A 12,715-nucleotide genomic window follows, 5' to 3' on the forward strand; every position below is an offset into this window, starting at 1 on the left:
CTATTACTTACTATAAAATTTCGCACAATATTTTGCAGAAGTCTTAAAGTACTCTCTAAAAACTTTTATTTTGATATTTAAATTATTGAATTTCGTGAGTTGAATTAAAAATGTTAATTCTCTTAGTGTTTTTTTACATGGACTTTTTTACGTGAATAATGTCAAAGGACAAGCAATAGAACAACACTGCTCCAGAGGACATTTATGCACCGTTGTGAATCCATTATGTATCCAAGTTTATAAATCCATAAATCATGAAGAAAACAAAATATTCCGTATTTGGTAAAATTTTTAGAGCATAGAAGAGCTTTCAAACTGAAATTATTCGTACTTGTGCAAAATACTGCACACTTCATCAAAATATTTTGCGATACTAAATCCGTTAACTGTTCTTATTTCAAAAGTCCTTTCCACTTCAATTTTATTAAATATTCACCTATATTTAGTGAATAATAAAAAAAAATGCCATAGAGCGAAAATTCCGCAGTTTTCCTTATAAGCAAGGGCTTTTTCATTTAGTACAAATTTCACCGGAAGACACTTTCTTGTGAAAATTTCATAGGGTTTTATTCATAAGGTTGCTTATTGACTTATTTAGTTTAGACTTTGGAAATCATGTTACAAACACTGTCGCGACTGAGAGAATAATTAAATTTTCCATGGAGTGGGAATAAAATTAATTTGTGTTTGTTGTAATTTTCCACTAAACACACGCTTTTGGGAAAATTCACCCTCAAGGAAGGAAGTGATTCACTGATTCGCTTTCCCATCCCATGAAGTCAGGCATAGGGAAAAATTAAACACGTGAACAAGAGAGATTTTGAGTTGAAAATTATTCAAATAACAAGAAATAATATATCAAAGAAAACGTCTGAATTCTGCTTGTTTTAGTAACTCTTAACGCTTTGCTTGATTTATTAAAAAATTATCCTGGAAATGTCAATGGGTCGAATATTTCGTGTAAAAATAAATATTGAATAAGAGAAAATATTTTTCTTTTCCATTTAGCAAACTCAGAAAAGGACACTTACCCTGTAGTGTGAAGGCAAGGACGGATCAACTGACAACCGATTGCAGAAGCTCTCACTGTGATTTGGTTCAGATGGTTCACCATTGTTCTTCTTGGAGGTACTTGGGATGTTTGAGAATTTATCCAGAAACCAATCTTGTGTATTAGATCGACCTCTTTTTGATAATCTAAATCTCAGTGCATTTAGGGAGCGACGGAATGATGTTAACATTGACTGTCCTGATGTTTCCTGCAAGAGGCATATGAAACATTTTATGTAATTAGTGTTACGCTAATGACCTCTTCTTCTATGGAATGACCATTTGGCTCTCCACAAAAATGTCCTAAAATGTTAATGAGAAAAGTTGCATTTTACGATCTGTAGTTGCTTTTGTGATTTTCTCCATAGCATAGTAATGAGTGTTTGTGTAAATATATCCGGCAATTTGTATTCATAGCTAAACAACTAATTAAGAGATGTTTTTGGCGAGAGTTCCAACAAAATATAGACTCGAGGGCAATTGCTAAGATCATAAAGGAAAACATTTAAGCTCAAGAAATAATGTCCCAAAACGTTTCCCCATCTCTTGGCCATTTAAATGCTCAATACCCAAAGCTCTCGCACTGTCTACGAATTCAACAAATTCCGTTTATTTTGTCAACAATTCAATATGCAAAGTTTATGGTTTCTTTTAGCCATTTGCCAAATTGATGGGAAACAAAATCCTCAATGGAAAATTTCCCAGTTTGTTGAACTTTAAAGCTTCCTATATTGTGACTGACAAGAAAAGCTTCTTACTAAACAATTTGATTTGAGAATGACAACAGATTTTTATGAGCTCTCACCCACAGATAGAGATTTTGTAGTTAGAAAATGAAAAAAATTGAACTTTAAAAAGAAACTTTAAAATTACAAAAAAAAAACTAAGATGATAGACGCAATTCTTAGTCTGAGCTAAATTTAAATGTAGGGGAAAGTGGTCTACCTTTGAATGCGGGAGCCTTTGAACACTTATTTTTTCTGTTATTTCCCAAAGCAAAAATTCTATTTTGTTAATCAAGGTTAATAGAAAATAGTGAGTTGTGTTGACTATAGTTTTTTAGAGAATAGGGTTTTTACTTTGAAAAATAAGAGAAAAATTGAAATATTTAAAGTTCAAAAAGTTTTTAAATTACCGACAGACAATCCTGTACAACTGATGGAGATTGTGAAATTATTGTCAGAGGTTCTGTACTCTCATAAGTAAGGCTAGAGCAGCTTTACTCATGCACGTATTTCGAAAATGATATATAGACATTAATGATAGGCATTATTAATTAATTATCTAATAACTAAACTTAACTTGAGTACATTTTCTTTATTAGTTTTGAAATTTTGACTAGAAGAAGTATCTAGCTCATCCATCCCTATAGATTTTACATTTTTTGCAATTTTAAAAGAACAGTAGGGTAAAGTGATATAATTTGGAATTAGTGTTACAAGTTGGACAATTCGCCGGTACAAGTTGGACATGGCTTTTTTCTTGATAAATACAGTACAAAATTTGTTTTTAAGCACAAGGAACCAAATTATAAAACTAAAGCACTAAAAATATACAAATAAAAATGAAGTACTAAATTTACGAAGACAAAAAGCCCTGTCCAAATTGTACCATTGTCCAACTTGTACCACTTTACCCTAAGTCCTGCACGTGAAATAGGAAATATACACGTTTTGTTCATAATATTTTATAAATTGATTAAAGTGTTAACAAAGCATTCAAATTCAAATTAAAATTATTACCTCAAGCTTCCCAACAAAAAACTTAAGATTTACTTATATTTAAGCAATTTAAAACGTTTTCTCTCAAAGTTGCAAAATTCTAATAACTGTAACTGTTTCCTAAAATGTTTGAAAAATCAGATAAGAGAATAACTCATAAAACTTTGGTCGCTACAGGGTGGCATAAATAAACTGTAATTTTTAAAATTTTGTATTTTTCATTTCAAAATGAACATTCATGATGAACGACAAAAAAATTAGAAATTGTTCAACACTTGAAAATGTATTTGAAATTTTCGACATATTACTAGTTTCAGACCTAAGGCTTAGCCATATGGATCAACTCCTCTAATTCTCATCAATCAAGATTTTTTGGAAAACCATGATTTAGCATGGGTTATCAAGGGTAAATTATCCATTAGATTTTGAATGACTAATAAATTTGCATGTTATTTAGAATTTTGAGATCTCCGAGTTGGACTAAGCTTCTAGTCTGAAGACCGCTTAACTGCTTTTAGTTGGGAGTACGGGCCAGAATTTTCTGATACACGCATCGTACGTTGCCGGAACGTGAACTTCCGGAATACAAGCTTATTCATGACGGAAGGCTGGCTTTAGTTTATCCACACTTTAGTATGTTTTATTCCTGAACTTGATCAATAAAATGCTATTTTGAAGATGTCGAGAGAATTTACATCCGGTTACCACGGAGGCCATTTTTAGCTCAAAATTAATAACAAAACGTTGTCTTTCTGCTAATTATATTTGGCGCGCGATTTTTGAGACGGTGCTGAATCTTGTAAGAACTTCAAGTATCTTTCACTAAAGTTTTCATGCCTCCAAGGCAATAAAACCCCTTCCAGAACAGATTTACCGATAAATATTGCCGTTTCTTCACTGAGAAAAATCCGAAAAATTTAAAATAACATTCCGGAAATGTTCATTTTACTCTTCAGTATTGATCCGAAATCGGTGTAAGTATTATGCTTCTTAGGTGTATTATGGGTTAAAGTTACCCTTTTTCATGTTAATTTTATCCTTAAAAAAGTGTAAAATTAACATTAAAAAATGTTGATATATTTTTTACACCTAAAAAGTGTTAAAATTATGAGGAAAAAAATTTAATCGCACCCCATTTTTTTTCTGAGTGTTTTAACGCAACAGTCTAAAAACTCTAGAGGAAACTGATAATAAACCTTTCCGGAAGTTTAAACCTTAAAAACTAGTCCTTGACTTTCGGTAATCATTCGGATGTCCAAATTATCGTATGGTCTTTCCTCTAAGTAGGCACGATCGTTTAGTTTGTTCAGTAATTGATCAATTTGATAATTTTGTCCAATAAAGAAAAAGATGTTTCGCAAGCCAAACGATCCAACTCCTTCACCTTTGGTAGGATCTTATCCTTTTTGAAATTTATAAAGCTTCACAAAGAGGTTCTTTTTCAATCTTAGCCCCATGAATGTCCGTAATATATGTATCTTATGAGCCCGATCACAAGTAGATTTTGATTCCCCAATAGTGTCTTGGATGAAAGGTAAATGGAACTCTATTTGCACAAAAAGTCGTTGAAGTTCGAAGAATTCAAATTCAATTTCGAATTTTCATACTAAATTTTCGAACAAGTTGGGGAAAATTTATCAAATATCACACTAAAAAGCTCACAAAAGAGTTACTCAGTGATTATGAAGTGATTAAATACTGGGGCAAGAACAGTAAGCGTCTTTGTTCTGTTTTTTTCCTCACAACAATGTGAAGACCATCACATTTTGACACTTGAGCACTTCGAAATTCGAACAGGATGTACCTCATCCACCTTGCGGAATTATCAAGAAGTAAGAAAGTCTCTTTTTTGAATCTTCAAATAGATTTTCGAATTTTTCAAGATCTACTTCTGTACGGAAAGTATAGGTCAATTGTCTCCAGCTATGATGCTGATTTTGTTCAACACGCTTCTTTACTTTAGGAACAATCACTGGTGATCATGCAATTTTTTGTTTCATATACATCATAGGGTTTCTAAACGCTGTCAGTATCCATTCACCGAGTTATGTTTCAAAACTTCAAAGATTTGATCACATTCAGGGTAGGGATTCTTTAACTACTGTGAATTTTAAAATAGCTCTGAAAATCCATTAGAGATAAATGGGTCTCGGTCAAAATCCCGAAAGCCGAAATCCCGAAAGCCAAAATCCCCAAACCCGAATTCTTAAAAGTATCATAGCTACTTCCGCGATTGCACCCGTGCATGCTGGAGGCAAAGGGAAATCTTCTGTGTCTTGGGAAATTATTCTAAACATTTTCCTCCATCCCTTTCAAAATTTTGAACTTTCGAGATTTTGGCTTTTGGGATTTTAGCCTTTTCGGGATTTTGGCGTTCGGAATTTTGGCTTTCGGGATTTTGGCTGACACCGAGATCAATATTTTTTATTTGTTTTTAACAAAATCTTATGAATTTATCTTCTGAGTCCCTACCCAAGTGGTGCAGGACTTCTACTGGCGTCTTCCCAGCTAAATATATATAAGGCAGCCGGGGCATCCCGTATGGGTTCCATTACAGATTTAAGAAAAAAAGCAAAAAAACGCAAATGCTTCCACGGGTTTAGAGCCAATAAAATGTACTACCTCATTATACAAAATATGAAGACGATGCGAGTAACAGTATAAAATTTACACTTTATTCGGTTCACTCTGTATAACTTACAGTCTTATAAGGATAATTTTCATTCTTACAAACATTACAATTTAAAAAATAAAAAATGCTATCAAGAAGGTTTTTGCGTTTGATCCTTAACTTAAAAACTGAGGAATGCACTCTGTTTCTAATGAAAAATTCTTGTTAAATTGTGGATAAACCCCCATATACTTAAATTCGGATACTCGCACGTGAACGATTGTCTACAATTCAAGGGGAAATTGAGCCTAAAAATAAATCATTTCTCATTTTTATCTACACGCAATTTTTAGTCCCAGCTCAAATTGATACAAAGTTCTTTATTGCATTAGTGGATAGGGGCAAAAAACAGCCAAAGACAATTAAATTCATGAAACAAAATAGCTCAAGTGAGAAGAAAAAAGATGTTCCCGTCAATTAATACATATATTTTCTTGCGTCTTCCCTCTCACTCCCACTGAATGGATATTTTGTGTAAGTGTTTGAGGCAATTATTGAAAAAAAAAACTGCAGAAAAAATTGATCTCACAGTACATTTCTAAGAAACTATGAATATTTTTTTTTTGCCGTAAGAAAAACATTAAATAGGCATTTATTGTATTGTATTTAAGGAGATGAGTGTGGAGAGCATTACAAAATGATACAGGAAATTGAATTGTTATTTTTTTTCTATTATTTCTCAGTCTGAAATAATTACCCGAATATTTTCACCTCCAATAGCGGATATGTCAATCTTCTGAACCATTCTTGGGGGGGATTCGCAAAAGGAAGAATTATGGTTATAAGGCTATAGGATCAATCGATGTAAGTCCACTCAAGGCACGTTCAGCGTCACTCACTTCATCAATTTCACAACAAATTAACAATAACATTATTTATTGCACTACTTAGGGGTGTCTTCAACTCATTTAAATCCTATAAAAAATTGGCTTCTATCACAGACTTTTCATGGTACACCCACACTTTCTGTCCTGCAAGATACAGTAACATACACACCATTTCTCTATAAGTTTTCACTAAAATATTTAAAACATTTTCTTTTTAAATTGTAAAATAAATATTGGAGTTTTAATAAATCCTCAAGCACTAAAGCAGCGTTCTAATGCACTGCACCCAAAAAGAAGATTCCTCGACTGCTCCAACACTGCAATCGAGATCTCGGCTGCAGCACGAATTAGACTAGAATAATAGATATTTTCCCACAATTACACCGTTCTCTCTATAGAGATTTAGGAAAATAAGTGAGGGGGAAAAATAAGAATAGAATCAATTCACTTTTTTCTCTCTTTCACTAAAGAATTTTTCACTTTGTTCAATTCCAGAACACGCAAGACGAGGAAACGGCTCTTTCGATATCACGATATTCAATTTCATCAATTCTTCTTCTCTACATCTCTCACTTTAAGTAAAGCAATATTTAAAGAGGATTTAGGAAAATAAATGCAAAAAGAGAAAAGTTTTTTATTTGAACGCATGAAATTGAAAAAATTGAAAAGGAGTATTGTTATAAAAGAAAAAATTAAAAGATATTAAATCTGAAAATTAACGGCCAAGTTGGAAAGAGGTGGCAGTGTCTCATATTCACGTGGTGTTCGATCTTGTAACTTCAACAACTTCAATATTCCTGTGACAGGGAGTAGAGAAGTTTCAGAAAGTTGAAATTTTCTGAAAGGATTATTTGCCAAAAGTTTATAAACTATCTTCAAAGTAACTAAATCCACTAGCATGAGTATTAGCCATTTGAAAATAAATAGCACAACACATTTCTCTCATATCAGTTTATTATTCCATAGATTTATAGTATTCGAAAATTATGCGCAATTTTAAAACTGACCTACCCTGTCGTATGTCTAAAAATTGCTTTCTCATCAGGGAAGTCTTTCTAGTTTCGCACTTACTCTGGATTTAAACACTTTATATTTTTCAGATTCCTTTAATGTATCCGACACAGTACCAATATGTTTTATTGACGTCTAGTCTCAAATGAGAAATTGCAAAAAAAATAGGTGAAATTCTTTTAAAGGAATATGGGAAAAATTATGAAATGTTCGAAGTCATGATGTGTGCGAGGCCTGATAGACTTCCTCTATTTGTTATGACATAATAAAATTATTTGAAAGTAGGGTGGAGTACAGTGCTGTCTCTCTACATGCACTGCACAGTTTGGGTACTTTTTTTGACAATTCTCTCTCTGAATATGCACAACTTTTTTTGAAATTCCCAACGGTTTTATTCTTACTTTTAATAAATTATCATTTTTTTTATTGTTCTAGAATTTTCCGTGTTATTTTAAATATAATATGAGACAGAAAAAATAAAATTAAGAAAATTAAAAACAAGAAAAATTAGTTACCAAGAAAATAATTTTCTTTATTACTTTGTCAAAATGTAAACAAATTGATTTTGAATGCAACCGACACAAAAGCAGTGCATATAGAGAGACAGCACTGTAAGTACTTTCGGCCCCTTTAAGGTTTCATGTGCTTGTAATTTTTATAATCTTTATTTAAATAAAATGAAATTTTGTACAAAGATACTTTAAAGCCGTTTCTTCCTAATAATCCAAGAGAATTCCCAATTTTTTTTGAATATTTTAGTAAAAAAATCATTTTATGCAACTATGCATGCTTCAGTACTTTTGGTCACTTTGTAAGCACTTTTGGCCACTTGTTTCCACACACAGAAAAATTTGTACACAAAATTTTCTGTACATAAAAACAATAACTTTTTGTGCACATTATTTGCTACACCAAGAGATCACGAAAAAGTGTACGCAATGATTTGTTCACCGAAAGGAGCTAAAATCGTGTACATTTAGTACTCTAGCAGTTTTTCTCTCTCAGCGAGAGAGAGATTGAGACAAATCATAGCACAAAGAGAGAGAGAAAGTAAGTCACATGGTACTAGTACGGAGAATTTAGCACAATATTCTCATTTTTTGACAGTTTCTCGCGAATCATGGCGGATGTTATAAATGCGGTGATCAAATATGATGGTGAAAACGCGTGGTTTAGTGTCGATTTCCGTGAGAAAAAAGTGTTTTTAGACCTGGAAAAAGCAGGTAAGTTTTCCATCCATCTGTGAAATTCTTCAGAGAAGCGGTTTATTATGTTTTTTTTTGTCCACAGCTCGAGAATAACTCCGGAAAGCTGGAGATGTTTGATGAAACTGACGCCGTCAACTTTCTCAGCATTTGGCAGGAAATATATTTATTTCAAATGCTGCTCCCTTGCCAGATTGAGATTAACCAAGGCCATCCCTTGCTCCACAAAGTGGCAGTAAATTGGAAGTCACTGTGGAGGTGGCTCCACCAGCTCTTATGAAATCGCCAGATCTTTTCTACAAGTTCATCGTAAAGGTAATCCGCCACATTTTCTAAATCTAAAATTTACTCTATTCGAGGTTTCCAATTCAGATTAGATTAGAAAGGGGGCTGTACCTTACAAGACAGCAGCACCCAAGCCTCCATTTGGGCCCCATTGTGTCCAAGTTTTCAGTTAGTGCATTAGGCATATGATAATTTCAAGAAAAATTTGAAACTTTCGAAATATTAAATTAAATAATTATTTAATTTGAAGAAAAAAACAAATATAATTTTTCTTCAAATTTTATTGTATAATATGTTTAAGATTTTAAAATTAATAAATTTAGTCATAATTCAAACAACTTTCTATCCTAATTCTTTTCAAAAATTTTAAAGAAGGACATGTTGAAATTTTCAGATCGTTCTTGAAATTTTGTGAAATTTTATACTACTGCTATAAAAATAATTTTTATAAACATAAAAATAATTTTATGCCATTTATTTCCAAATTTTTAATTATCTGATGTGATATGTTTCGATAGTTAATTAAATTTTTAGAAAAACATTTGCTTGTACCAATTAAATGAACTTATTAATTATCCAAACAACTTTCTATACCAATTTTTGTCGAACCACTCTTAATAATGGGTTTTCCATGCAAAAAGTTAGTAATATGGTAGAAAACGTATTTCTTCACTGATTTGGATCATATTTACCTCCTCTTTTCCATTTAATGTTACTAATAGACTGACTGAGAATTAACTTATTCTAAATAATTGTTTCAGAATGGTCTCCAGAAATATACGAGTTGTTGAATAACGCTCCTACGTTCAACTGGAAGTAGCCGTGAAACTAAGCGACCATCTTTGAAGCAAGTATTCAAAGATTTTATAGTATTCCAGTCGGGAAATTAATAAATAATTCCAAAATCGTCTCCAACCATATTTATTTAAGGTGGAACACGATTAGATATAAGGCTGTTTTATGTGTCAGTTGATGAATCACTAATTGTGATGAATTGTAAGTAAAATTGCTGAAAAAATCTAAATATATATATATATTTAAATGGATACTATAGTATCCAAGTAAAATGATATAATTTTGATAAAAAAAACATAATATTTTTCTGGATTTTTTTTCAACATAATAAAAATATTATTTAATTCAAGCTCTTAGGCATATAAAAGTACATTTGAACTATATTTTCAAACATTTTCAATCAAAAATTTTAAAAATTCAGCTTTTGGGGCTTTCTGGGGATTTTTGGAGACCTTTTTTGCAAAAATATGCTTTTCGGTGGACAAGATTTCTCGGAATTGGTTCATCTGAAATCCAATAACTAAATATTTTTTGTTATCTGATGAGTCAAATTAGTCCACGAACAAAGGATTTTAGAAAAAAAAAAATTTTTGATTTTAGGGAAAATTTAGAATAAGTTCTGATCAAACAAACATAAAATTCTTCGTTCAAGGACTGGTTTAACTCATCGATTAACAGGGAATATATGATTTTTAGATTTCAGATCAACCAATTATGAGAAATTTTTTCCACTGAAAAGTATATTTTTTCCAAAAAAATCTCTAAAAATCAGGTATTACCATGGCTAAATTTTTAAATTCTTTAAATAACAATTTTAGAAAATATAATTCAAATATTGTACTTTTTATGCTTGAGAGCTTCAATTACATTTTTTTTATAATTCTGAAAAAATTAGATATATAAAAAATATAGAAAATATAGATATTTCATTTTTAAGTCTTCTTGACCCACGTAACTTTTTAAGGTAAAAACAAAGAAAGAAATATGTATGTAAAATATGTATGTTGATAAAATTAAACACAAGAAATATTTCTCACTTTGCATAATTAACTCTTATTATTATATAGTTTCCAAAAAATATATATAATGTGTATAGAGAAATTGTTATATTTTAGCTATATTTAAATAAAATATTTTTAGTAATGACTGAATAATGTTTCTTTTAGCGATAAGTCACACAATGGAAGCTATAATTTAAAAATCTGAGTTATCGTTGAAAAATGCTATTTGTCTACATACAGAAAGAATATTTTGTAAAATTGTTCGTAAATGTTTGTGAATTACTATTGGGGATTTACGAAATGCTCGTAAATCATATAACCCACTAAAATGTTTCTAAAGTATTATATTTTTTCGCAAATACTGTCTGTAACATGATCAACCAATAAGCATTTTTTGTTCTTTTACAAACAAAAATGTACGAACAAATGTTTGTAAAAGAACAAAAAATGCTCATTGGTTGATCATGTTACGGACAGTATATGCGAAAAAATATAATAACTTTAGAAACATTTTAGTGAGTTATATGATTTACGAGCATTTCGTAAATCCTCAATAGGAATTCACAAACATTTACGAACAATTTTACAAAATATTTTTTTCTAAAACTTGCTCAAAACATTAACCTTGGTTAAAAGAAAATAAAACAAAAAATACGCAAAATGTTAACAAATGTTAAAAATTTCTCCACCAAATGTTAAAAAATTGTGTACCCAATGGTAAAAATTTGTGTACCAAAAGTTAACAAATTGTGTACCAAACACTTGCTTAAAATTTTACCAAACACTTTTTCAAATCTGGACAGCCCTCGGTGTAACAATTTTGTGTACAAATTTTTCTGTGTGCAATAGAATTTTAATAATAACAGAAGAAATACCTCTCGAAAACTTTCACAAATACACAGCGCAAGTCCTATTCTTATTTAACAACAATTTTATGTGATTATTAGAGTATTTTAAAGGATTTTTTGCACATTTTCTATTTGATGTAAAAATCAGTCAAAAGTCACGATTGTTTTTACTAAAATCCGCAAGGTGCGCCACGTGTAAAATGTATGGGAAAATAAATGGCCAAAAGTACTTACACAGCCGAAAAAAGTAAGGTCTTTTAGCCACATCCGATTTTCATTTAATTTGTTAGAAAATCTTATTAAGGATGATATCAAAATGAAATTTAGTTAAGTAAGAAATGGACTTTCATTGACTAACATCAAATATTTTCATCAAAAATATAAAATAGTGCAAAACAATTTCTCTTAACATTAAGTTTTTTAAGAATTCCATGTTTTTTAGTGATTCTTTACCTTGTCGAGAATTTCTTTCAATAACTTAGAATTAATCAAGTCGAAACAAAATCAAATATGGTTTTCTGATTCGTTAGATTAGAGATTACGAAATAAGACCCATTTTCCTGTTCTAAATAAACTCATAATTGCCCTACAATGTGATTTTACTTTAGGTGGCCAAAAATGCTTACATGGCCAAAAAGGCTGACTCTACGTTACCAAAGAAGTATCATAGAAATTCAATATTCTCATAATATCTCATCCAATTTTTTCACGTCCAGAAATCTGAGTTTTCGTATAGATCTTGTGGACCGGTTCAAATTGTTTCATACATCATTTCAAACAAATCCAAAATTGGGCTTAAAAATTAAATAAATAGTTTTCTGACAAGACAACGGTTTTAACTACCAACTTATTACCGATTATTACTTTTATTTCCTGTAGCCATCTAAAGTTTTGCTCTCAAAAGGCAAAAAAGCTTTTTTCTAGCTATTTTAGATATATTTCTAGATATTTTTTCTAGCTCCCAATTTTTAACTCCATCGTTTTCAAGGGGCTAAACTTACGGAAGGGATGCGCGGAGACCCCAACTGAGATTTGTAAATTTATATTAAAATAAATATGTCCTCCTAAATATGTCCTATGTAAAATCAAAGAAACGTCATAAATTAGCTAAATAATTTCTTTTTAATAAATCATACTAAAAACGGAAATTTTAAAGAACTCGGTAGTTTAAGTGAATTTCTAGAGCGGTTCCATGTGTTTTTAATTTAAAGCATTATTAAGACACATTGTTAGACATTTTCACAGACTTAAGATTTATGTATTTTTTTTATTTATTTTATTTATTTATTTAATTCATGTCC

At 30.8% G+C, this 12,715-nt stretch overlaps 1 protein-coding gene across 2 annotated transcripts in view; it reads right to left on the reverse strand.

Moving 5' to 3' along the window:
- Window positions 1–12,715, reverse strand: part of LOC129799005 (cyclic nucleotide-gated cation channel subunit A) — a 65,273-nt gene that overhangs the window by 30,202 nt on the left and 22,356 nt on the right. Inside the window, exons 1-2 of one of the 2 annotated variants that reach the window (XM_055842571.1) lie at window positions 6,140–6,597; window positions 1,032–1,259 (exon numbers count right to left, since the gene is read on the reverse strand). In XM_055842571.1, the coding sequence (XP_055698546.1) occupies window positions 1,032–1,259; window positions 6,140–6,187 (276 nt within the window). In that variant the 5' untranslated portion in view covers window positions 6,188–6,597. Of the gene's footprint in view, window positions 1–1,031; window positions 1,260–6,139; window positions 6,598–12,715 lie in introns of those variants that run through there. The other variant, XM_055842570.1, reaches the window with a different exon arrangement.

Source organism: Phlebotomus papatasi, chromosome 1 (genome assembly GCF_024763615.1).
Source record: "Phlebotomus papatasi isolate M1 chromosome 1, Ppap_2.1, whole genome shotgun sequence".
Classification (NCBI taxonomy): Eukaryota; Metazoa; Arthropoda; class Insecta; order Diptera; family Psychodidae; genus Phlebotomus; species Phlebotomus papatasi.